The 25,759-nt window shown below is 54.7% G+C and overlaps 1 protein-coding gene across 2 annotated transcripts in view; it reads left to right on the top strand.

The window, feature by feature from the left end:
- TECPR2 (tectonin beta-propeller repeat containing 2) overlaps positions 1-25,759 on the top strand; it is a 68,602-nt gene that overhangs the window by 28,278 nt on the left and 14,565 nt on the right. For both annotated transcript variants that reach the window (XM_070411591.1, XM_070411598.1), the window contains exons 9-17: positions 376-1,367; positions 2,895-3,078; positions 6,553-6,726; positions 10,772-10,952; positions 12,071-12,212; positions 14,183-14,423; positions 15,081-15,170; positions 16,354-16,587; positions 22,677-22,825. In XM_070411591.1, the coding sequence (XP_070267692.1) occupies positions 376-1,367; positions 2,895-3,078; positions 6,553-6,726; positions 10,772-10,952; positions 12,071-12,212; positions 14,183-14,423; positions 15,081-15,170; positions 16,354-16,587; positions 22,677-22,825 (2,387 nt within the window). The remainder of the gene's footprint in view (positions 1-375; positions 1,368-2,894; positions 3,079-6,552; positions 6,727-10,771; positions 10,953-12,070; positions 12,213-14,182; positions 14,424-15,080; positions 15,171-16,353; positions 16,588-22,676; positions 22,826-25,759) is intronic.

The following is a 25,759-nucleotide window of genomic DNA, read 5'->3' as shown; positions in this document are numbered from 1 at the left end:
TGGGATGTTTGCATCCATTTAAAATATCCCTGCGTTGGTGTCACTTGTACTTAGGAGGTTTGTTCTTTGCCAGTTTAAAATGTATTTTTTCATTTGTTTGAGACATTTTTTTCTTTACTTAAAATGTATTTTTCTTGAGCCAGAACTCTTTTAGAGAGAAAGAGGAAGAGAGAGAAGTATTGGCTACTTATATCTGCATTCATGGATCGCTGCTTCTGTGGGCGCTGACGGGTCAAACCCACAGCCTTGGCCTATTGGGGACGATGCTCTAACCAACTGAGCAACCAACCTGGCCAGGGTCTTAAAATTGTGGTTTTTGATTCGTGTCTTTATGAAGGACCATACCTCATTTTAAACATTCTTATTTTAAATTAGAAGGCGGAGGCAAGAGCGCCTGGCACAGTTCCCTTGAATCGACTCCCTGCTGTGAGTTTCCTGATGACAGTCCCCAGTCCCTGAACACAGACCTGCTGTCCACGACCTCAAGTTTGGGCAGCATCGTGGATCGGGTGAGCACAGAATCTCCCGACTGGGAGAGCAGCCTCAGTGGCGAGGTGAATGGTGTTCTGCAGGAGAACCATGACCCGGAAGCATTCAGTGTCCTGGAGGTGCCTGAGCCCGCCCCTGACTTACTCAGCGAAGATGACAGAGTGGAGGTCCCGCGATGGAGCCCGGCAGGCGAGATGGAGCTGCGTGGTGGGGGGTTGCGCCTACCCCTGCACCTGAGGGGAGATGTGGAAGGTGGCGAGGTCACAGAGCTCGAGGGGGAGCCTCGTCCTGCGGACAGTGGACCCAGTAGCAGACAGTCACCTTGCCAAGACCAGGACAGCCCTGCTGAGGCCCAGGAGGAGGGGGGCTCGGAGCCTGAGGATCCCCAGTGCACGGTGTCTGAAGCCTCTCTCCTGGACTTGCCCCCCGTGCCTTCCAGCCCTAGCTGGGCCCCCAGTGCTGAGGGCAAGCTGCTGGAGACCAGAGTGAACAAAGGCAGCGCCAAGGAGACCGGCGGAGAGCAGGGCCTGCCGATGCACGTGGCGGCTCCTGGCCACCTCGGTTCCGATCCCTGGCATGCTGTCACTGATGATGGCATGGGCCAGAGAGCAGTGGTTGCTTCCGAATGTGACCTGGGGAGTGTGGGCGGATGGCTGACTCCTCCCGTCTGTGCCTCTGCGGCCAGCGCCCAGGACCCTCGCCCTGAGCATTCCTCACGGGATCAGGTGCTGACGTCCAGCGACGAGGAGGACATCTATGCCCAAGGGCTGCCCTCTTCATCCTCGGAGACGAGTGTGGCGGAGCTCGGAGGCAGCCGCTCCCTGCAGGACCTGAGCCAGCCGGCCGTCGACGACGCTGGGCTGCTGAAGTCCGATCAGGTATGTGGGCTTCAGCTTCAGGGACGTCATCAGCGACCTGTGTTCCTTTTTATGGAAAGAGGTTCCATTTCTACTGCAAAACCTGCGGGGCAAGTGTTTGAAGTCTGGGTGGGGGCATTTCCCGTGCAGGGCCGCGGATGGCCCGTGGATGGCCTGTGGATGGCCTGTGTCCCTGCTCCGTAACCCGTGTCTCTGCAGTAGCAGCGTCCTGCCAGCACAGGCACTAGTTTTGGTTGCCTCGGGGAGGCCTGACTCGGCCAGGCCATTCCAGAAACCGGTGGGCAGGGGACCAGCACTGGCGGTGGAGAGGGCTCTGAGCAGGTGGGAGGCAGGGACTGTCCTCGGCGCCGCCTCAGGCTGCCCACGGCACCGGCTGCAGGATCCCGGCCCTGGCCTGGTGCTGGCTCCTCGGCCTGCAGCACTGGCCAAGGCGCCCGCAGGCTGGGTCCAGTGTCCGCGGGCCTCCGAGCCCACGCAGCAGGAGACGATTAGAACCGTCCTTGGTCATTGATTTAAAAAGTGCTTTTTAATTAGTGTTCACTTCCCTGTGAGAGGTATTTGGTTTCAGAACGATCCGTGTGTTGTAACCTTTCCTACCGAGGGGGGTGAGTGTGGCTGTGAGTGTGAGCTGCAGCCACCTGTGCTTCCCGGCACATCCCGCCAGGTTCTCGGCGCTGGTAACGGTGCCGTTTGGGCAGGCACCGTGCCAGGCATCACAAGTTAACTCGTTACTTCTCTAAAAACAGAACAAGCCAGGAGGTAGGCACTGTGGTCCCACTTCACAGAGAAAGAACCTGAGCCTTGGGACAATTGAGTGGCTTACACGTAGCCAATGAAGGGCCAGGCTGGTCCCAGACCCCTCTCGACCGGCTGTCTCGAAAGTGGGACGCACAGCTCCCTGGTTCTGGGACGAAGTGCCGAGGGCCTGGCCTCCGTCAGTCTCTGGCGTGTCTGTCAGTTCCCAGTGCCTCGGCTGCCGGCTGTTTGGAGCCAGGGATGCCGCAGTGCGCGTGACAGCAAACGGCATCGCCAGGCGGACGCGGTGTGGGGCAGGCTCTGGGGATTCTAGGCCAGAGCTTAGAACAGCCCTTCCCCAGAGGAAAGGGTGCCTGGCACTTGGAGGACCTTTCTCCTGCCTTCATGCCCCTGAGGAAAACCTTAGTCCTCAAAATTCACCCCACAGAGCATCCCGGCCAGATTTCTACGAGCCACACCCTGTGCCTTGTGCGAGAGGATTGGGACAGTGACTGAAAATGTGGGCTAGAAGGAGTCAATGGGGGATATCTGTCATATTTTCAACAATAAGTATTTTTAAAATTGATTAAAACACATACAACCAAGATAGTGGCAGAGCTGCTTTTGCTAATGTCGGTGGTGAGGTGCTGCACAGACAGGTGTCTGTGATAGAGCCAGGTCTGTCCATGAAGCATGACGTTAGGAAGGACGGCGTAGCACACAGGGCTGCCCAGGGGTGACAGTGCGGCAAGCACAGCGTGTCCTCCGCACAGAACTCACCTCTCTCCTCAGTTTGCAGAAAGCTGGATGGGCTACTCTGGCCCCGGCCACGGCATACTCAGCCTGGGGGTCTCCGAGAAGCACGTCTGGTGCCTGGACTACAGAGGCGGCCTGTTCTGCAGTGCCTTGCGGGGCGCCGGGCTGCGCTGGCAGAAGTTTGAAGATGCCGTCCAGCAGGTGGCAGTCTCGCCCTCAGGTTCGCTTGCTCTGCTTCCCGCCCAGGGTCACCACCCCCGCTGGAGGTCCCTACAGCCCATTCCACAGACAGCTTCTCTCCGCCTCCCCGACCCTTCCCCCCAGGAGGAGGGCTTTTCTCCAGACAGGTTGCTTCGTTTGATATCAGTTAAATAGTGTAAAGGGATGTTCAGTCTGAGTTTTTGTTTTTTTATTAATTGCAGTGGTAACACATGAACATTTTTTGTAGGCTATATGAATAACTTGAATTTTGAGGATATGGAGGGAGATGTTAACATCCTATCTAATAAAAGAGAAACATGGTAATTAGCATATGACCGCTACCCTTCCCATTGGCTAATCAGAGCGTTATGCAAATTAACTGCCAGCCAAGATGGCGGCTAATTTGCATATGTAGGCACAATGCTGGGAGGCGAAAGGGAAAGGACGGAAGAAGCCCCCTGCCACTGACGGTGATCGGAAACCCAAGGGGGAGCTAAGAGCTGTGATCAGAGAACCGGGCGCCTTTGCCGCCCCGGCCAGTGATAGCGGGAAGCAGGGGTGGAGCCAGCAATGGGAGCTGGGCAGGGATGGAGCTGGCAGTCCGGGGAGCTAGGGATCCCCTGCCCAGGCCTAATGCCTTGGCCAGAGGCGTTAGGCCTGGTCAGGGGCGGAGCCTGCAACCGAGGGGAGCTGGAGGTCCCCTGCCCAGGCCTAATGCCTTGGCCAGAGGTGTTAGGTCTGGGCAGGGGCGGAGCCTACAATTGCCTAGAGCTGGGGGTCTCCGGCCCAGGCCTAATGCCTCGGGCAGAGGCGTTAGGCCTGGGCAGGGGCGGAACCAGCCATAGCGGGGAGCAGGGGCGGAGTCAGCGATCCTGGGCAGCTGGGGGTCCCCTGCCCAGGCCTAATGCCTTGGACAGAGGCGTTAGGTCTAGGCGGGGGTGGAGCCTGCAACCACGGGGAGCTGGGGTCCCCTGCCCAGGCCTAAGGCCTCGGCCAGAGGCGTTAGGGATGGGCAGGGGCGGAGTCAGCAATCATGAGCAGCTGGGGGTCCCCTGCCCAGGCCTAACGCCTTGGACAGAGGCATTAGGTCTAGGCAGGGGCAGAGCGGGAGATCGCGGGGAGCTGGGGATCTTGTGCCCAGGACTAATGCCTCCACCAGAGGCCTTAGGTCTTGGCAGGGGCGGTGCCAGAGATCGTGGGTAGCAGGGGCAGAGCCGGGAATGGTGGGAGCTGGGGGTCCCCTGTCCAGGCCTGACACCTCTGCTGGAGGCCTCAGGCCTGGGCAAGGGGCCGATCCGGTGATCAGCGATCAGAGGGTGATGAGGGTCAACTCCTCTGGCCGAGGCATCAAGGCTGGGCAGGAAGCGGAGCTAGCAATCGGAAGGGGCTGGGGGTCCCCTGCCCAGGCCTGATGCCTGGGCCAGAGGCATCAGGCCTGGGTGGGGGGCGGAGCCGGTGATTGGGGGGATATGCAGGTCCCCTTGCCCAGCCCTGAAGCCTGGGTCAGAGGCATCAGGCTTGGGAGGGGGGTGGAGCAAGCGATCAGAGGGAGATGGGGGTCCCCTGCCCAGGCATGATTCCTGGGCCAGAGGCATCAGGCCTGGGTGGGGGTCAGAGCCAGTGATCGGGGGGAGATGGGGGTCCCCTGTCCAAGCCTGACACCTCTGGCAGAGGCGTCAGGCCTGGGCAAGGGGCCGATCAGGCGATCGGAGGGTGATGGGGGTCGACGCCTCTGGCCGAGGCATCAGGCCTGGGCGAGGGCAGAGCCAGTGATCGGGGGGAGAAGGGGGGTCCCCTGCCCAGGCCTGATGCCTCCGCCAGAGGCGTCAGGCCTGGGCAAGGGGCTGATCCTGCGATTGGAGGGTGATGGGGGTCAACGCCTGAGGGCTCCCAGTATGTGAGAGGGGGCAGGCTGGGCTGAGGGACACTCCCCCCCCCCGCCCCCACCCAGTGCACGAATTTCGTGCACCGGGCCCCTAATGCTTCTTATAAAAATAAAATGCATTTCTGTTTCTTAATGTTGCTTTAACGCAGCTGAACTAAGGGAGATGGGCCAATGCATATGTTGGATATGTTCAGGCTATTTGGTTTCCTTTTTAGAAATCATTTTTAAATGAGCTATATACATATATACGTGATATATATATATCATATATATAACATATATATATATTATATATGTATACACACATATATTATATATATATATATATATATATATATATATATATATATATATTATATATTCATTCTCTGGGTGACTAATCTGCTCCTGACTGTAGAAAGAAAAAGCACCCATTGTCTGATGCCACGATCGTCACTTTGACCTAACGGGCGCCGGCATCCCTGAATGAGGAGCCGCTGGGCTGCAGTGCCTGCTCACTGTTTGGTCGTGGTTTTCCCACCTCGCCTGTTGCGGGGTGGGCAGGCAGAACGGAGGTGTTTCTGTGTATCTGCCCACGGTACCTGGTTTGTCGCTAGGGTGCTGGTAGGAAGTCCTACTAAAGTGCATCTGACCTTGGACTGTCCTCCGTGCCTTCGCAGTGGATTCCCTTAGCTCCCCCTGGGCTTTGTCACTGTTTAAAATACTAGCTTGTCGGGGTGGCTTGTTTTACCTCTTTGCTTGTTTGAAAAGTGTTTTTCCTTAGAGACTGACTGAGACAACCTCCTCCACCAGCGGGCATGATGACTGTTTCAGTTCTTTCTGTCATTTCCCTTTGGGCTCATCTCCTCAGCCATTTAGACACTTTGTTCTTCCCTGACCCTGTAAATTGCCTTGTGTTTCCAACCCTCCTGTCCCTCGTTCTCTAGGGAGAGCTCTGCCTCCAGAAGGCGGGTGTTCTGTGTCAGCACCTGAGCCCTGAGCCATGGCACTTAGGGGAGCTTTGCTGGGGCACCTGTCCTGCTTCCTCTCCTCGGGCCCACCCTCTAGTCCAGCTGCTGTGCTTCCCATCATTCCTGGGCAGTGGCTTCTCACACTTGGGTGCCCAGCCTGTGCCACACCCCGTCTACGAGGCCCCCCATCTTCCCTTCCTCCGTCCCTCCCCTTCTTCGTGTCCATCAGAACCCCTTGAGTGAAGAAAGCACAGCCCAGGTCAGATGCTTCCTTCCTGCATCTTATCCATGGAGCTGGTCCGGAAGCGACTCCCCTCTGACACCTGCAGGACCCCGCCTGCCGCAGGGCACCACTGCAGTCTCACCTCGGCCACCTGGGGATGAAGGCCCCGCCCTGTTTAGTGTGATGAGTGCCTGTGAGGTGCCAGCCCTGTGCTGTGTTGGTGATGCGGTCTCACCATTTCACAGATGAGATCAGATGGGCGACACTACGTGACATGACACCCGAAGCCACACGGCTGGCAGGTGGTGGCCACAGATCGACCTGGGCACTGCGGGCTCTTCCCAGGGAGGCTGCAGCCAGGGCGGCGTTGAGAACCCCCTCCCCAGCGCCCAGGGGGTGCTCTCACATGATCTGACGGGCGCTTTATCTGCACAGGAGCCCTCCTCTGGAAGATTGAGCAGAAGTCTAACCGGGCTTTTGCTTGTGGCAAAGTGACCATCAAGGGCAAACGGCACTGGTACGAGGCGCTGCCCCAGGCCGTGTTTGTGGCACTGAGCGAGGATGCTGCCTGGGTCATCAGGACCAACGGAGACCTATACCTGCAGACAGGTAACGGCGCGCCCAGTGGGATGGCTGCTGTCTGCGCCCTGCTTTGTGGGAACGATCAGATGACTAAGAGGCTGAAAAGCCATTTAAATTAACACCTTCTAAAAAGAGAGTGCTTGCCGTTAGATATACTCGCTATTTCCTGCTACTGATTCAAATTCAACCAGGACAAATGTAGGGCAAGAACCAACGGGATTACTTAGTGAGGAGCAGAAACAGAACCTGTTCTCCTTCCTCGTACCACTGGGTGTCACTTACCCCACAAGGTCGGGTCTGAGAGAAGGGCCTGGGCTTCTCAGTCAGGCCGCAGCCCGCTTCCCTGCACACACTCACTCACATGTAGGTCAGGAAAAATGAGGAGTCCTTGGCTCCAAATAGCAGTTCAAGGAAACTGCCCTGAGGGGACCTTCGCTCCTGGAGGAGACGCAGGGGGACTTGTTTATTAAAAGGGGTCTAATGAGAGTCCATGTCCATGTGCTGTCAGCAGAGTGGGGTGTAGGTTCCCAGAGCAGTGATTCACGGGACTGGGGAGGATCGGGGCAGGAATTCTCCTTATTATTGTTAATCCTCACCCAAGGGTATTTTTCCATTGATTTTTAGAGAGAGTGGGAGAGAGGGAAAGAAAGAGAAACATCGATGTGAGAGAGACGCATCGATTGGTTGCTTCCTGCATGGGTCCCGGCCTTGGGCCCAGGTATCTGCAACCCAGGTATGTGCCCTTGACTGAAATTGAACCCGGGGCCCTTCAGTCTGCAGGCTGGTGCTCTAACCACTGAGCAACCGGCCAGAGCCAGGAGCTCTTTTCTGGTTGTCAAGAGACCATATTGGATCTGTAAAGATCAGTCTTCTGCTGGTGCCAAATGTTGTGATCAGTCTTACGAACTATCAGGGCTGATTCCTGGAGATTGAGAGCCCAGCTGTGGGAGAGCCAGTGGATCCCAGAAGCCTGCTGGAGCCCTGGGGGCAGCTCCTGGGTCATGGGCCAGCCCTGGCCCCTGGCCTACTTCTGTGTCTGCCTTCCAGGGGAAGGAGCTCTGGGGATTTGAGTTTTGTTCTTGGTGGGGAAACGGGTGCTCCTGCCTGGGGGTGAGGCGCGGGTGTCCTCATAACCAGCAGTGCCTTAGGGGTCTCCAGGGCAGTGGTTTCAGACAAGCCCTGTACCCCCTAGGCCAGTGGTCGGCAAACTGCGGCTCACGAGCCACATGTGGCTCTTTGGCCCCTTGAACATGGCTCTTCCACAAAATACCGACTTCTGCACATGGGCCACGAAGTTTCAATCGCACTGTACATGCGTGCCCGCACGTGGTATTTTTTTAAAAATATATTTTATTGATTTTTTACAGAGGAAGGGAGAGGGATAGAGAGTTAGAAACATCAATCAGCTGCTTCCTGCACACCCCTCACTGGTGATGTGCCCGCAACCAAGGTACATGCCCTTGACTGGAATAGAACCTGGGACCCTTCAGTCCACAGGCTGGTGCTCTATCCCAGGGGTCCTCAAACTACGGCCCGCGGGCCACATGCAAATACAAATATTGTATCTGTTCCCATTTTGTTTTTTTACTTCAAAATAAGATATGTACAGTGTGCATAGGAATTTGTTCATTTTTTTTTTTAAACTATAGTTCGGCCCTCCAACGGTCTGAGGGTCAGTGAACTGGCCCCCTGTTTAAAAAGTTTGAGGACCCCTGCTCTATCCACTGAGCCAAACCGGTCAGGGCCCGCACGTGGTATTTTGTGGAAGAGCCACACTCAAGGGGCCAAAGAGCCGCATGTGGCTCGCAAGCTGCAGTTTGCCGACCACAGCCCTAGACCTACTGGGTTACAGTCTCAGGGAGGCCCGAGGATTTGTAGGGTAAGAAGTCCTGCAGGTGATTCCCACCTAGTTTGTGGGAGGAAGTACACCCCAAGGCCTGCGATTGCGCAAGATGTGTGTGTGACCATGGAGCACATTGAAGACCACGGAATAGGGATGCAGGTCCTGCCAGCTCTCCTGGAGGGCCTGCTGCTCGCTGGGCAGAGATGCCAGGAGGCAGGATGAGAGCCCTGTGGGGAGTCAGGTGCTGCCCCAGCAACGGGCCATGCTCTTCACCTAGGAAACACAGGGTCTTCATTTTAACACGGGGGCCCCTTCCACACACACACACCAGGTAAAAGGAGGGCGGGGGGCCCTTGGTTGGAGCTGCTCTGAGAGGGTGGCTGGAGGCCTCAGATGCTGCCGACCCCTCTGCTCACCCTGAGGCTCCAAGGGGCACAGCTGTCCACAGGGAAGGGCATCTCTGAGAGCTGGCTGCTCGGCCTGGGTCCTGTTCTTTGGGGTCTGGCTGCTCGGCCTGGGCCCCGTTCTTTGGGGTCTGGCTGCTCGGCCTGGGCCCCGTTCTTTGGGGTCTGGCTGCTCGGCCTGGGCCCCGTTCTTTGGGGTCTGGCTGCTCTCGGCCTGGGCCCCGTTCTTTGGGGTCTGGCTGCTCTCGGCCTGGGCCCCGTTCTTTGGGGTCTGGCTGCTCTCGGCCTGGGCCCCGTTCTGTGGGGTCTGGCTGCTCTCGGCCTGGGCCCCGTTCTTTGGGGTCTGGCTGCTCTCGGCCTGGGCCCCGTTCTGTGGGGTCTGGCTGCTCTCGGCCTGGGCCCCGTTCTTTGGGGTCTGGCTGCTCTCGGCCTGGGCCCCGTTCTTTGGGGTCTGGCTGCTCTCGGCCTGGGCCCCGTTCTTTGGGGTCTGGCTGCTCTCTTGCTCTGGGTGTTACCCGTCCAAAGGCCATGTGCCTGATGCTTCAAAAGGCCAAACTCACAATGTCAGCATTTGGGGGGAGGAAAGGTTTATTTATGGAGAAGTCCCTGGCCTAGAAGAGGGGAGGGTCAGGCTGCTTTTATATCTGGGGAAGGGGGAGTGGGAGGGGCAAGAGGTGATGGGCGACTGAAGACATCTGGGCGCCAGCAGGGGTCCAAGGAAGATTGTGCTAAATGATGTGAGTCTGGTCATGCGGTTCCTGCAAATCTCTGATAAATAGTCATTAATTCTGTCCATACTTCACTTACCTCCTCGGGAGAGGCACTTTCTGGTAAGGAGAATTCCTCTAACGATTAGCATGTCTGTATGCAAGAAGCTATTATCCTAGAGGCCGGGAACAAAGCAGGCGACAAGATGGAGCCAGAGGCTAGCACAGCCGTGGGCAAACTACGGCCTGCGGGCCAGATCCAGCTCGTTTGAAATGAATAAAACTAAAAAAAAAAAAGACTGTACCCTTTTATGTAATGATGTTTACTTTGAATTTACATTAGTTGACACAAACACTCCATCCTTGCTTTTGTTCCGGCCCTCCGGTCCAGTTTAAGAACCCATTGTGGTCCTGAGTCAAAAAGTTTGCCCACCCCTGGGCTAGCATCTCGCTCTGGCACGGGCTCCCTGTCTCTCGTACCACGCGGTTGTTACTCCCGGGTTTTCCAAGGGCGTCTGAAATGCTGCACCTGATGTTACACTTCAGCACCACTTCACCGTTATGTGTTGACAACACCTATTTTCCCTTTTTTATTGAACTTACTGGGGTGACACTGGTTAATAAAATTATATAGGTTTTGGGTGCTATTCTATAACACATCATCTGTATATTATGTTGTGTGTTCACCATCCAAAATCAAATCTCCTTCCATCACCATTTATCCCCCATTTACCCTCTTCTACCTCCCCCACCTCCCTCCCCTTGGGTAATTGACTAGACCTTTTATTTTTTTTATTTATTTATTTTTCATCCTCACCTGAGATTGTTTTTGTTGATTTGAGAAAGAGAAAGAGAGAGAAACTTCAATGTGAGAGAGAAACCGACCGGTTGCCTCTCGTACATACCCCCAACCAGGGATTAAACCTACATCCTCTCGGTGTGTGGGATGATACTCCAACCAATTGAGCCACCCAACCAGGGACTGACTAGATCTTTTAAAAAGCACTTATCACAAAGGAATATAGCAAAATACCAAAAAGAAAAGTAAGTAAACGTAACAGTGAGGTGTGACAGCCCGATTGTGTGTGTTTGGGGCTTGCTGTCCATCTCTCCGGCAGGTCTCAGCGTGGATCGCCCCTGTGCCAGAGCCATAAAGGTCGACTGCCCGTACCCACTGTCCCAGGTGACAGCCCGGAACAGCGTGGTGTGGGCGCTGACGGAGCAGAGAGCCCTCCTGTACCGGGAGGGCGTGAGCAGCTTCTGTCCTGAAGGGGAGCAGTGGAAGTGTGACATCGTCAGGTACCGGGCCTGTTTGTCCCTCCTCTGGTCCTTGTCAGCAGGACGCCCCTCAGGCGTCTGGGGGAGCCTTCCCGGGAAGAGCTGGTTCCCTGGGGGTTTCCATGGTAATGGTGTTCTCTGCAGTTGTCAGAACCGGTTTGAGCAGCCTGACCTTGGAGACACATTCTGTCTACCTCTGACGCACTGCATGTTGGGTCAGAGCACAGCTTTGTCAATGCTGCTGCCTCCTGTGCAACCCCGAGCCTCACGCCACCCGTTTCTCAGGACTGTCTGTTCAGAACTGCCCAGTGTTGAGGCGTTTCTCTTTAGAATCTCGGATGCTGTAGAGCCAAATAGTTTTCTTTATTATCCTCCTAGTCAATTGAAATTGACCTCTGAACTGTAATTTATTTGGTTACATTATGCCTTACAAAATTTTAATTACTATCCAATCATTTTGCTAGTAAGAAATTATTAATAGCCCTTAGAAAATTAGATTAGGATATTGATTTGCATTTAGCCACCCAGGAAAGTTGAGCAAGTCCCCATTGTAAGCCAGAGCTGCTGGGCTGCGTGTGCGAAGACCACTGAGCCTGCCCTGCCTCACGGAGCTCCCAGTAGGAGTGTGAACTGACCACTCGGTTAGTGCAGATGTTCCTGAACCGGGGAGCAGAGCAAGCACCGGGCGCCCGGCTCCACCTGCGGAGGCCGAGGGCACCGCGCAGAGTGGAACCCAGCTGAGCCTGGAGGCTGGTGTGATGGCACCAGAGGCCCAGAGAGAGCGGCGTCTGCCCAGCTGCAGCTCCCCGGCACAACCTGGCACAGCGAAGGGGGGACAGGGAGGTGGAGGCGCCTGGGGGCCTGGATTCCTGCTGGGCCTCTGCTCACTTTTTTCTTAGGCTGTTTTCTTCCAAGAGCTTTCCTGTTATTCTGGGTCTGTGTATGTCTTTCAGAAGCTACTACGCGTTTGGACAATTGATGTTGCATAGTAACTTAACTCAAAATGTGGCTTTCTTCCTGGGATCTTGTGGGTGGGGTGTCTTCTCCCAGGCCGACCCCCCAGGGCGCCCTCTGCTGGCAGTCCTAGACCCGCTGGGGCTTCGCCTGGATGCTGACTCCCATGTCCTCCTCCATTTCAGCGAAAGGCAGGCCTTGGAACCTGTCTGTGTGGCACTCGGGGACCAGCAGACCCTGTGGGCGCTGGACATCCACGGAACCCTGTGGTTCAGAACCGGCATTGTTCCCAAGAAGCCCCAAGGGGAGGACGACCACTGGTGGCAAGTGGGTGTTCCGGTCGGCCCGGGTCTCCCTCGGGTGGGGCTGCTGCCCCCTTGCAGCCCCTCCCTTTTCCCTAAAGAGATTGGGGGGGTGGTGAGTAACAGTGCTCAGTTTTACTGAGTCCGACTGCTGGGTCCCAGCACATTGGAGACACCTAGACTTCCCACCTGAGGAGGTGCCTCTCGGAGCTCTGCTCAGAGCGCAGGCTGTTTCTGTGGGTGTTTAGAAATGTACTTTACGTGAAATAAACCCTTGACGTCCATTCAAAGACCTGGGTAATAACGATGTTTAATTCTGACAGACGCGCTAAGAAAAGAGAGTAGACAATAGGGTTGGGAAACCCAACCCACAATTACAGTCCCTCTCTCTCCGCGTGTTCGGAAGTCCTCTGAGTGGGAGGCATTTCAACAGGGGAAACCTCCGCTGGCTCCCGAAAAGGAGGGTGTCATCAGCCCCCTTTCGTGACTTGGTGCCAGCCAGGTGGCTGGGATGTTCTCAAAGGGGTGTCTATTCCCCCTGTGGGGCCGGTCTCCCCGGGGCGGGTGAGGCTGCGCTGCCCTCGCAGCTGTGAACAGCAGCGTCGCTTCAGCGTGGTGTCCACGGGTCTCACTGTCGCCTCAGACCTGCCTTGCTGCTCTTGGTCCCTGAGGTGAGAATGTGGGGAAGTCGGTGTGTTTGCTCTTTGATGACTGTGCGTATGTGTACAGACGTCTCTAATCTACATGCCAGGTGCCACTCGAAGAGTTACACAAGGACCTTAAAATACCTTCTCTCTACTCATCACCATGTTACATGGTATTACACGCACACGCACACACACACACGCTCACCTGTATTTGTGTACTAAATTCTGTTTTTAAGTAGCCAAGAGGAAAGCAGATACGTTTTATCATAATGTTCAGATCATTATCTTTAGAGAAATTTAATCAGCAGAATCACCTTTGAGATATTTGAAAGCAGTTAGTGTAGTTACTAAAGACTGACTCTTTGTAGCAGGAGAGCAGCACTGTTTGGCTGCTAAACTTTAGTTACATTTGCCTCCTGCTCATCCACAGGTCCTGGGTGCTGGGACTACGTCTGTCCCAGACCTGATGTGGCCTTGGCGAGGTACACACACCGGGAAGCGCGGGCTCCCCGAGTGGTCACAGCGCCAGCGTATGCGGGCCCAGCATTCTGAGGGCTCCGGGGTGAGAACGGGGCCTCGGGGGCCCGACGGTGAAGCCTCCGCTTCTGCTTCAGTTAGGGCAGCAGCTCACACTGACCAAGGGCAGTGTTTGTACCCAGTACTGACTTTTACAGGAATTTCCTTTTCGTTCCTGTGTTTTGTAAATGGAGGTCCCTTTCACTCAACACTTCATTGTATGAGACTTGGGCCCGTCACCTGCACGAGACTATCCTAGGAATAGGGCAGCGAGTCCCCTGTGGTCAAGCCCAGCAGGGCACATACGTGCATGAAAGCCTTTTAGAAAGAGCAGGAGGGGTCTCCTCAGGAGGCGCCTGGAAAAGCACCTTTCAGGTCACGTGAGAGAAGCAAGGGCCTGGCATCTGAGCCAGGTGCTGCCTTCAGTCCAAGACGGGGGCTTTAGGCTGTTGGCCTGGCATAAGGACTAACAGGCCTGGTTTAGATAATAAATTATTACTTATAATACCTTCTTAAGTCTTCTTATTGTATAGTCTAAGTATTGTCCATGGGTGCCCCTGAGAAATACCTAAATTTAAAAACAAAACAATTCTCTCACTAACTAGAACAAAAGACGTGGAGGTGTAAGGGGTGATGTTCAGTCACAGGCTTGTAACAGATCCACGTGATAGAAAAGCCTATGAAAGGTGACATTTTCCGCCTCTAAATCCAACCCCCCGGGGTCATGACAGCAGTTCGGTGGTGTCCTTCTAGACCTTTCTCAGTCCTCGCTAACACGCATGTGCACGCGGCAGGAAGATGGCCCTGACAGCGTGTCTGCCTGTCCCTGCAGGTGAGCATCACAGACTACGTGGTGTTCGACCAGTGCAGCCTATTCCAGACCATCATGCACGCTACACACTCGGTGGCTACGGCGGCCCAAGTGCCCGTGGAAAAGGTGGCAGACAAGCTGCGCATGGCATTTTGGTCTCAGCAGCTTCAATGCCAGCCCAGCCTCTTGGGGGTCAACAACAGCGGCGTCTGGATCTCCTCGGGCAAGAATGACCTCCACGTCGCCAAGGGGAGTCTCATTGGTGGGTGCATTGCTTAGACTTCACGCCGCTTGAGAGGCAGCTTCCGTCAGAGGAAGGGGCCAGCATGTCAAGGAAAGCGTCAGGCGCTCAGCCTGCGAAGGTGACAGAGGCCAGTGTAGGGGTGATTGGGACGGAGGCATTCTTGGTGCTTGTCCGTTTCCCTTCTTCATCTGTCCTTGCTGCCACTTGGATCCCAGTGTCTGGTGGTGTGCGATCAGTCTCCACTGGGAACCTATTATGATAGAAAAAGCAAATGGAGCTCAGTTTTACATTATTAATTTTTTATTTAAATGAAAAAACCCACCCAAGCCTGAAGAGCCTAGGAAGAGAGAATAGTCCGTTTCCTGGAGGAACATTATCATGCTGTTGAAAATGTCAGGCTCTAGCCAGATCTGTAATGCGGTGCAAGTCCACACGCACCCATCCTTCCTGTAAATGCACCCCTGCTTTGTGGGTTTTCACCAGCTCCTCGTCCCTGGGCAAGACTGGCTCTGCTTGCCGGTGTCCACAGAGGATCGGGCCGGCTCTCGAGTGCTGGCTCAGCCCTCCATGTAAGGACAGGCTGGAACCAGCAGTGAGCTGTGGTCTAGAACCCACGGTCTGGGGTGTGGTTAGTTCCTTCTTTCTCTAACACCTGCTTCTGTTTCTTCTTCCCAGGCACTCACTGGAACAACGTTGTTCCCCGCGGGACAGCTTCTGCTACCAAATGGGCCTTTGTGTTGGCCTCCCCTGCTCCCACGAAGGAAGGTTGGTGGAGAGCAGTGAGGCGTGGCCGTGGCAGTGAAAGCCATAGTCTGCCTGTGGCTTGTTGGGGTGGGGGTGTGGCTGAGTGAACCAGAGACAAGGTGGGTCGTGTCACAGGCCAGTAGCCCTTGTGGGCTGAGCCGAGGGCCCCTGGGGCTGGGCCCACTTGACCAGGAGAGCAGGATCCAGAGCAGTGTAGCTGAGTGAGTCATGACAGCACGTCCTGAGGAGGGGAACATGCAGTGCAGCCGCCGGGGCTGGCAGCGGTGACTTCCAGCCATCTCAGCGCGTCATGGCGCAGCAGCCAGGGGGGCTGCACACGCTGACTGACACACGCGCTGCAGCGGTGTTACTGCGTACCGGGCGCTGCTGGCCTGGGACTTAACGCAGGCCAAGGTACTGCCCTGGGCCAGTGACGGCGAACCTTTTGAGCTCGGCGTGTCAGCATTTGAAAAACCCTAACTTAACTCTGGTGCCGTGTCACATATAGAAATTTTTTGATATTTGCAACCATAGTAAAACAAAGACTTATATTTTTGATATTTATTTTATATATTTAAATGCCATTTAACAAAGAAAAATCAACCAAAAAAATGAGTTCGAGTGTCACCTCTGACCGCGTGTCATAGGTTCGCCATCACTGCTCTAGGTCTTCAAACCAAAGGAATCTTGAATTCCAAAACATCCTGGCCACAGGTTTTAGATAATGCATGTGCCCAAGCTTTTCACTTCCTGGGGGGTTATTCGCATTTTAAGCTGAGTCTTCTTCACCTAAGGATCTGAACATGGTGGAGGGATGGGAAGGGAGGCTTTCCAGCTTCTGCAGGCCCAGCCCCAGCCCCCTGCAGAGCAGGCCAGCCCCTGGGTTCTGTGCTTCTGAGGCCCTCTGACCCCACGCCCTCCAGAGCGCGGAGGGAACACACCAAGTGTTTCATCATAGCACGTCCTGGGTCAGAGCCACTAAGCCAACATCGTAGCCTTCCTAAAATCCCATAAGCCCTGCTTTCTCTCACTTCTTTAAAATATCTCGGGCTTGTTTCTTGCTCAGTCGTGGTGTGCCCTCCAACACTACCTTAAAGCACATGGAGCTTCTGTCACAGTGGCGAGGGAGCAAGGGAGCCGTTGGTGTCAGCTGCCCAGAGGCAGTGGCTGCTTTTGTCAGTGACACCCCCGAACTCTCCTGCAGGCAGCTCCTTGTGGCTGTGCCAGGGCAGCAAGGACCTGTGCAGCGTGGGCGCCCAGCACGCGCAGTCCCGCCCGTCCACGGTGCAGCTGCCGCCCGACACCGAGATGAGAGCCTACGCCGCCTGCCAGGACGCTCTGTGGGCGCTGGACAGCCTGGGCCAGGTGTTCATCAGGACGCTGTCCGCCAGCTGCCCCACCGGCCTGCACTGGACCCGGCTGGACCTTGCCCAGCTAGGTATGCCGTCCTGTGTGTCGTGCCTGTGGATGTGACGGGCCCCTGGGTTCCACTTGTGTGAATGCCCGTATGACACTTTGTAAGCTGCTGGATTTCAGGAGGTTGATTAGCTACTCTTGCAGATTAAATGGGCTTCTTACTTTTGTAGGAGCTTCACTTCCCACCTTGGTTTGGGGGTTTTCAGAACTCGGGAGGAGCAGACTCAGAGGAAGTTGCCCGCAAAGAACTGCTTCAAGTAATCCCGTTGGTGCCATTGCCTCTGCCAGTCTGTCTGAATATGGCACGCAGCTTCGTGCTTTCCAGTCTGAAAAATGGCGTGTCCTGCGCCAGGATCAGTGACCCGTTTACTGTCTCCTCCCAGCATAGAATAGCTCCTCAGCTAGCAAGGCTCGGTGCTCAGCAAGGCTCAGTGCTCAGCTAGCAAGGCTCGGTGCTCAACTAGCAAGGCTCGGTGCTCAACTAGCAAGGCTCAGTGCTCAGCAAGGCTCGGTGCTCAGCTAGCAAGGCTCGGTGCTCAGCTAGCAAGGCTTGGTGCTCAGCAAGGCTCGGTGCTCAACTAGCAAGGCTCGGTGCTCAGCAAGGCTCGGTGCTCAGCTAGCAAAGCTCGGTGCTCAGCTAGCAAGGCTCGGTGCTCAGCAAGGCTCAGTGCTCAGCTAGCAAGGCTCAGTGCTCAGCTAGCAAGGCTCGGTGCTCAGCTAGCAAGACTCAGTGCTAAGCTAACAAGGCTCAGTGCTCAGCTAGGCTCAGTGCTCAGCAAGGCTCGATGCTCAGTCAGACGGGATTGACACTGCACCTCCCACTGCTCTTCTCTGAGTCTCCTCTGGTTACAGGGCGGGCCACACAGCAGGTGCCTTTGATAAATCATTCATTCGTGTTCTAAGAAATGAGGTAATAGGATGAGCCCAAACATCATAAGGTTATTCAGGCAGATTCTTTTTTTTTTTTTTTAATATATTTTATTGATTTTTTACAGAGAGGAAGGGAGAGGAATAGAGAGTTAGAAACATCGATGAGAGAGAAACATCGATCAGCTGCCTCCTGCACACTCCCCACTGGGGATGTGCCCGCAACCAAGGTACATGCCCTTGACCAGAATCGAACCTGGGACCCTTGGGTCCGCAGGCTGACGCTCTATCCACTGAGCCAAACCGGTTAGGGCTTCAGGCAGATTCTTGATTGAATGGCAGCTTAGGTGTGGCTGGTCTGAGGTGGAGGGTGTGCCAGGGGCTCCAGAGGGTCCAGATGGGCCCTAGAAATACTCTGCCATACGGTCTCCTGGTAAACTGACAGCCAGCATTGCTGTGCAAGCACTTGATGTTTGAGAATTCAGCCACAAGTCCTCCTCCACACAAACATGGAGCGGGGAGAGCAAGAAGGCTGCTCCTCCTGATGCAGGGGCCGCTCACCAGGGTGCCATGCGGAGACCCTCATCTGTTGTCCAGCCAGGCCCCACACATCCAGCGCAGCTGCAGCAGCCGGCGGCCCTCCCCTAGGCAAGCTCGCTCTGGCCAGAGCTAAGCATTGCCCAGGGTCATGTTTTTGTGTTTGTTTGTTAATCCTCACCCGAGGGATATTTTTTCCTTGACTTTTAGAGAGAGAGACATAGATGTGAGAGATGTGTGTCCTGCCTCTCGGCACTAGTGCCCCATAGGAGCCTGACTAGGGCCAGGATTGAATCTGCAATCCAGGTACACGTCCTCACACTGTCTTTTGAACCTAATCCCAGCACCAGGGCCACTGTTCCGCCTTTGAGAGCATTTGCCAGCCGTAGTTAGTTGTTACTGATGGCCGTGGCCCTCCCGCCTGCCCCAGCCCACCCCCACAGCCCCAGCCAGACCTGTGGGAGATGCCGAGGTTCCTCGTGGAGGCGCCAAGCCCAGGTGCGGTTTTTGTCCTGCCATGCTGAGAGCTTGGTGCAGAGGGAGTGGGCATTGTGCCTGGCTCCACCCAGCGCACCAGCTCCGCCGGGGCCTCCCTGCTCGAGGCTCCAGCCCACAGCCCTGCCTCCCTGCATGTTCAGCCCGTTCCTCCTGGCGCAGCTGGCGGCTGGAGCAGGGCAGGGCTTGGAGGTGCCTTTGGGCTTCACTGGGGTGGTGGCCATGCTTTCTGGGGAGAAACAGCTTCGGGGGATGTGAGTCTCCATTTGAGGGGCAGCTGCATCTGAGTCGGGATGTGTTTGGCCGTCTGAGCGCAGGCAGTGGGCGCTTGTGCCGGTGGTGCGGGCAGTGGGCGCTTGTGCCGGTGGTGCGGGCAGTGGGTGCTTGCTGCGGTGGTGCGGGCAGTGGGTGCTTACGGTGGTGCAGGCGCAGAGGACGGAGCCGCCCAGCCTCCTGCCTGCAAATTCATCCTTAGCAAACCAGTGCCAGGATCCAGCCAAGCCCGGAGTGGGTCACACAGCAGGTGGCCGGAGGCCAGGCTGAGGAGCGGGACTCACAGCAGAGGCAGTGCTGGCTGTGCCCAGAGCTGGGCCTGGCAAGCTGCTGTCTTCCCGTTCAACCCAGTTCCCCACCGCGGAGAGATGGTAGCAGGAGCATCCTGTGGAATATGAGCTGCCTCAGAGATGGCTGGCCCCTGCTCTCAGTCCTGGCCTCTCGGTACTAGTGCCCCAGCCTTAGAACCTTCAAATGGAAGCCTGTCTTCCCGGTGCTGACCACTCGAGCTGGGCTACCTCGTGCTGGTATTGACCTTGGCTGTGCCAGGTCATTGTAAAGTCTGGAATGTCACTGGTCTTCCCCATATGGCACACAGAAGTTGCAATTTTAAGGAGCAAAGTGTCAAGTCATGAACATAGTTTCTGCCTTTAATTTCTTCTTAAAGGGGTAGCATCCCTCTTCTGCCCCTGTGCAAACTACCAAATCAATTGCTGCTTTAGGTAAAATGAAGAGGATTCTTAAATTAAATGTTTTGCTATTGAGCCCAGTTATAACAACAGCATGGAATTTGCAATTTATTACAACCTTAGTTTTTGGAAGCAGATTGGCTGTTGGGGTCCAGCCCCAGCAGGTCCAGGGGTTCCCAAAGGTGTGGACAGAGTCAGCAAAGAAGGAATGACACGGAGGAAGCGTTCAGTTGATTAGCATAGCTAGGTTCTCCCTTTATTCTCCCATTACATCTGTATTTATACCATTTGATTTTAATCCTATCCATTCTATTCTAAAGGTTAGGGCGTTTCTTATCTCCATTCCAAGGTCACTACTCTGTTGTTCTGTTAAGCTACAAGGAAGTAACTGAAGGAGATTATCCTAAGTAAAGGTTATGTAGCTTAAGCGCGATTGTTCGTAGTTAAAGTGACTAACTACCCCCCTGGCACTTAGTTAAGGGGTTTTACTGATTCCCTTCCTTAGTCCTGTTAATCCCTAACTCCAGGGGAAAATCCCCATCTGGGGAAACAACCTTTCCCGAAGAGGTGACCTTGGATAAAACACATAGCGCTAAGAAGGGGAGCAAACATATTAAGAACAGTATGCCATATACCCCAGGTCCCTTGAAACATATGCTGTGCAGATGTTTCTTCCCTGCAGCGACTGTGTCAAGCAGCAAGGATGGACCAGCTTCCGGCAAATTCCCCCTTTTTTATTTTTTAAATGATAGCGCGTGTAAATCAGCGGCCACCTCTCAGATTGGGTTGCTTAAGACTCGGAAGACCTGTTTGTGACTTTGCCAACAGGTCAGTCCGAGGCTTAACCCTATATCGGCTCCCCACAATTGACATCCTTTGGTGGATGTTTAAGAGCCCTGGCACATGTGCACTGTCAGGCACAGGGGTCAGCACAGTGCGGTCTGTGATGACAGTCATGGGTCTCAGCGAGGGATGGGGAAGTGCTTGGTGTCAGTCATGCCTTTGGAAATGTGTGCAGAAAGCGTGCAGCCCGATACAGTAAAACACCAAGTAGGTGCCACTTGCTGTTAAGGGAAGAAGTCTGATCTGTTGAATAAAGTAATTAGAACTTTTTTTTTAATGGGAGAGAAAAACCCGAAAGTGGCAGGAAAATTGCATGTGTTGGTTGGGCTGTGTAGCGACAGGCCCCAGTATCAGCCGCCTGCTCTCCCGCCAGCTCGGCTGTCAGCCTCGGTCTCTTAGGGCGGTTGTGCCCGGGGTGGGAGCACTGGTCCCCCTGGTGCTCTGCGGCCCCGGCCCCTCAGGCACTGCAGCTGGAGGGCCCTGCACCAGCTCCAGTGGTTCGGTTCAGGAGGGACAGTCACTTCTGCTCATAGCCCGCTGGCTGGATGGGGCCCTGCTTAACTCGGGACTGGGAGCCGTGGAGTGTGTGAGAGGGCAGGGTGTCTGCCACCTGCCTCGACCTCCCCCTCCCTGTGGACGGACAGGAGCCGGGAGAGCGGAGTAAGGCAGGACTGCAGAGGAGCCCCCGTGGGCCGTTCTCTGCTTTGCCCTGCTCTTCAGTCCAGAATCAGCTGGTTGAGGCCGTTTAGGTTCCAGCAGCTTCTGTATTTGTTCTAGAAGAATGTGCCCCTGATAATGTGACTGTGTGTTCTGCATGGTGGTGTCCCCTCGCTCTGAGGCCGCCAGTGTGCCTCTCTCCCAGGTGACTCCTCCCAGGTGACTCCTCCCCAGGTGACTCCCAAGGCAGCTGCTGCCTGGAGTTGCTCTCAGGGCGGCTGCAGACCCCAGCATAGCATTGCCTTCCAATTAGCATTTCTCAGCTACTTCTGGGACTTACTGCTGAAGCTCCTTTACTTTGGTACAAATGTTTTAATACGTAACTTAGATCCCTAGGGAGTCTCTTGAACTCCCTGGTAAACCATCCTATAAAATATTGAGAGGAAAAGGTAGTTAACTTCAACATAAGAGAAATCATCATCTTTGAGAAATGCACAAAGGGGTGCTGAGAACTTTCGTGTTGTGGGACTTATACTTCTAAGTTTGTCTCATACTAAAGGCACGTGACAGGGTGGCCACAGCAAGACCCGTGCCCATTGGTGCAGACACATGGGCAGTCATCCGATGCCAGGGCAACGGCGTGGGGTGCCAAGGCAGCACCGCCAGCAAGGGCAGCTGCACCACCTCTCCCCCAGTTTTAAAGTCCAGATGACCCGCCCTCTGGCTTCGTCATCGATGACAAACCACTCGGCTTGAAAAATGGGCAAAAGACCTGAATGGACACTTCTCAAGAGAAGAGACACAAGTGCCCCGGAAGCACATCCAGAGTCAGCACCAGGGCTCTCAGGCACATGCACGTCAGACGCGGCAAGATACCCTCACACCTACTAGAAGGGGTGACAGAAGAGGTGCCACCTGGGATTGTTTCTGTGGAGGCCTAGGCGAGGCCGGACTCCCTGTGGTAGAAATCCACAGGGTCGTGGCCTGGCAGTGACGGGAAGGGGCCTGAGGGAACCCTCTGGGGGGGTAAAATGGCCCATAACTTGACAGGACGGGTGACCAGGTCGGTCCATTTGTCAGAGCTGATGGAACTGAACCGTGAGGTCTGCGCTCTGGATGTGGTTTCCCAGGGGCCAAGGTAGCTGGTGTGGGGTCAGGCCACCCTGGCTTCACCCTCAGTTCACCCTCAGCCTCCTGGCTGAGCCACGTCCCTCCCGTGGGACCCTGGGCACATGCCTCCGTGTCTGGTCCCGATGGCCTCACGTGGACGGGACACTGGGTGCTGTGATGAGGTTCAAAGTGAGGGCCTGGCTGCAACCCCGCCCCACAGCAGCTGTTGGTGGTTGCCAAAGAGACTGTCAATCAAATGTGGTTTCTCTTTAAAGGCTCCTCCTACCTCCCTACCTCTTCAAATCAGCTAAATCCACAAGGAGAAATAGGAACAGAACAGTGAAGGTTCGGGGGCTGTGTTCGCTCACCTTACCTCCAGCTGGGTCAGCAGTGAAGGGAGCATCCTCTCCGCTCGTCCCTATTGCTGTTGCTGGTCATAGTCGCCTCTGAAGGCGCTAACCAGAGGCCCACGTGGAGACGGCCTTGCCTGGTAGAGGGGCTGCTGTCTGGCGCCTGGCAGGTGGTCTTGGTCACGCTCCTCATCTCTTCCTTTGCAAAATAAAATTAAAGTTGATAGAGTCCGTGAAAGAGTAGTCATTTTACAGAAGTAACTCGTGTTTGTGTGTTTCCTTGTCTCCAGGAGCTGCAAAGCTGACGAGCTTGGCGTGTGGAAACCAGCACGTGTGGGCCTGCGATTCCAGGGGCGGCGTGTACTTCCGCGTGGGCACCCAGCCTCTGAACCCCAGCCTCATGCTTCCGGCCTGGATAACGATTGAGCCCCCCGTCCAGGTAAGCTCGAGGGAACTGCCCCAACATGCCCCTCTGTGAGAGGCGTTGCTGGGGGCGGCTGTCGGAAAAGCGCCTCGCTGCATAGGCGGCCTCCCACCGCGGGGCAGGGACGTGTCGGGGAACAAGGTGGCCACATCCGTTGGCCTCCCGAACTCGGGTTTTACAAAATGAGCATGTTTTTAAAAGCCAGTGCCCAGAGTGTAGAGAAGAAAGTGAAAGTCCCTTAAAATCTCGTCCTGGCGGTAATCTGTGAGTATCAGCGTTCTGGGAGAGCCTTTCCTGGCTTACACAAGGAATCCCACTCCCGCTGCCCCCCGCACCCCGCATCTCAGTTTGCAGTGTGTTCTCAATGGCTTGCTTTTGCCCGTGGCTGTCCCGCCGCTGGATCAGAAGCAGAAGTCTGACTCCAGCGCCCTGTCTGGTTACCCTAAAGATTTGAGGGGCCTGGTTGCTATGCTTAGTGGATTTCTGTTGAAAAATGTAGTGAGGGGCTGCTGGATGTTCAAAGTATGTTTTTTAATTCTTTTGGACATGGAATTTAATTGTATTTTTAGATCATTCATTGCTAGTGTAAATTTTTGTATATTGATCTTGTATCTGGAAATCTTGGTAAACTTGTTTATTAATTCTAATAACTTATTTGTAGGTTCTTTAAGGTTTCCTATATATAAGATCATGTTGTCTACAAATAGAGATAATTTTACTTTTTTCTTTCCTATCTGGATGTCTTTTATTTTGTTGTCTTGCCTAATTGTCCTGGCTGGAGCCTCCTGTACAGTGTCGAATGGCACTGGCAAGAGTGGACATCCCTGTCTTGTGCCTGGCCTCAGGAGAAGGCATCCTGCCTGTCACGTTAAGTACGCAGCTAGCTGGGAGCGTTCTCATAGATGCCATTTTGCAAGTTGAGGAAGTTCCCCTCAGTTCTATATTTTTTAATATATTTTATTGATTTTTTAATAGAGAGGAAGGGAGAGGGATAGAGAGTTAGAAACATCAATCACCTGCCTCCTACACACCTCCTACTGGGGATGTGCCCACAACCAAGGTACATGCCCTTGACCGGAATTGAACCTGGGACCCTTCAGTCCGCAGGCCAATGCTCTATCCACTGAGCCAAACTGGCTAGGGCTCTATTCCTATTTTTGTTGAATATTTTTATCACGAAAGGATGTTGGATTTTTTCAGGTACTTTTTCTACATCTACTGAGATAATTGTGTGGGTTTCTCCTTTATTAATGTGATGCGAGAATTTGACCAACTTTGTATGTTGGACCTCCTTTTATTCTGGGATGACCCTACTGGCCATGGTCACGGCCTTGGTGGACCTTGCTGGATTTGGTTTGCTGGATTTTGTTGAAGATTTTTGTGTCCGTATTCTTAAGGGCAGTTAGTCTTTGGTTTTCTTTTCTTGTCATGTGTCTGGTTTTGGGATCAGGGTGCTGCTGGCCTTTTAAATGAAATGAGGAGTGTTTTTTGGAAGAGTTTCTGAAGGGTGGGTTTTAAGCATTTGCTGGAATTTATCAGTGTGGGCCTGGGCCTTTCTTAGTGGGATGTTTTAAATTACTGATTCAGTCTCTTTACTTCTTATAGGTCTGTTCACAACTTTCTGTTTTTTTCTTCATTCAATATGAAGTTATGTCTTTCTAGGAAGTTGTTCATTTCACCTACGTTGTCTAGTTTATTGGCATCCACTTGTTGGTGTTTTTCCTTATGACCCTTTTTATTTCTGTAAGGTCGGCAGTTATGTCCCTTCTTTCCTTCCTGATTTTAGTAATTTGTTTCTCCTTTTTTTTTCTTTCTTAATCCAGCTCAAGTTTTGATAATTTTGTTGATCCTTTCAAAAACCCTCTTTTGGTTTTGTTGGCTTTTCTCTCTCTTTCTTCCCGTTCTCTAGTTCATCTGTGTCGCGTCAGTCTTTTGCTTCCGCACTTGCTTGTGCTTTGCTTGCTAGTGACCTCTGGCAGCTCCCACCAGTACTCCTCGCAGTTACCAGGCCCGTCGACGACCTAGAGTAACCTTGGACGGGAACGCGTGTGAGCCCCAGCGTGGAGTCCTGCCAGGGTCGGGGAGGGCTGCTGGTGGTGAGGATGCTGCCGAGTGGGGTGGGAGTGCCGGGCAGTGAGCCGAGGCCACGGGGCCCAGCCAGCCCGCCTCTGCTGCTCCTCGGCCGGCCCGCAGCTCATCCATGGGGCTGTGTGGGAGACCATGAAACCACACACTCCTCTTCCTTCCTCCTCTTAGATTCTAGAATAACCTCTCGGAAACAGAGCTGAAACTGGGGGGGAGAAAGCTGAACTTGGAGTGTGCTGCTGCCTGCAGTGACCAGCAGCCTTGCCCAGTGAAGTGGCCACAGTGGCACAGGCTCCTGGGAGGCCTGCAGGCAGTGCTCTGAGCAAGTGCGACTGCTAACTGTGTGGGAAGCAGTGGATGTGCCGAGTGCCTGCTGAGCAGAGCCATGTCTCACTCGGAACTTCAGCGCCGTGGGATGCGTTCATGCAGGGTGCTGGGAATGGGCTCCTGTGGGGAAACCAGGCCTGTCTCCCGCTCTCCCAGCTCTCTGTCCCTCTCCTGCTTCCCCCAGGGCGGAGGGCAGGAGTGGCTCCCACCTGGCAGCGGAAGCGTGGTACTTGGACAGCTCCGTGTGGGCGCCACAGCCCTAGTGAGTAGCTGAGCGAGCCAGGCCCAGGCCTGCTCTCCTAGCACAGTCTGCTCGGCCGCTGCTCCTGGGCAGTGGGGCTGAGCACTTGGTTGCTGCGGTCTGAAGTGGCCACGGGCACCGTTGCTGGGCACTCCCATGTGCCAGGCTGGCGCTTGAAGCACATCTCCCCCTCCTCCCAGTGCGCGCTTATCCCTGCCCTGCCAGGAACCCCGCTCGGAGAGGACGAGAAGGTTGCCGAGGCCTCATGGCTAGTAGGCGGGGGGCTGGACTCCACG

The sequence above is a fragment of the Myotis yumanensis genome, unplaced genomic scaffold, assembly GCF_028538775.1.
Source record: "Myotis yumanensis isolate MYYU_CA2020_CCGP unplaced genomic scaffold, mMyoYum1.0.hap1 SCAF_1, whole genome shotgun sequence".
Lineage (NCBI taxonomy): Eukaryota > Metazoa > Chordata > Mammalia > Chiroptera > Vespertilionidae > Myotis > Myotis yumanensis.
The sequence above is the reverse complement of the archived record's forward strand: the minus strand, read 5'-3'. Positions and strand labels throughout refer to the sequence as shown.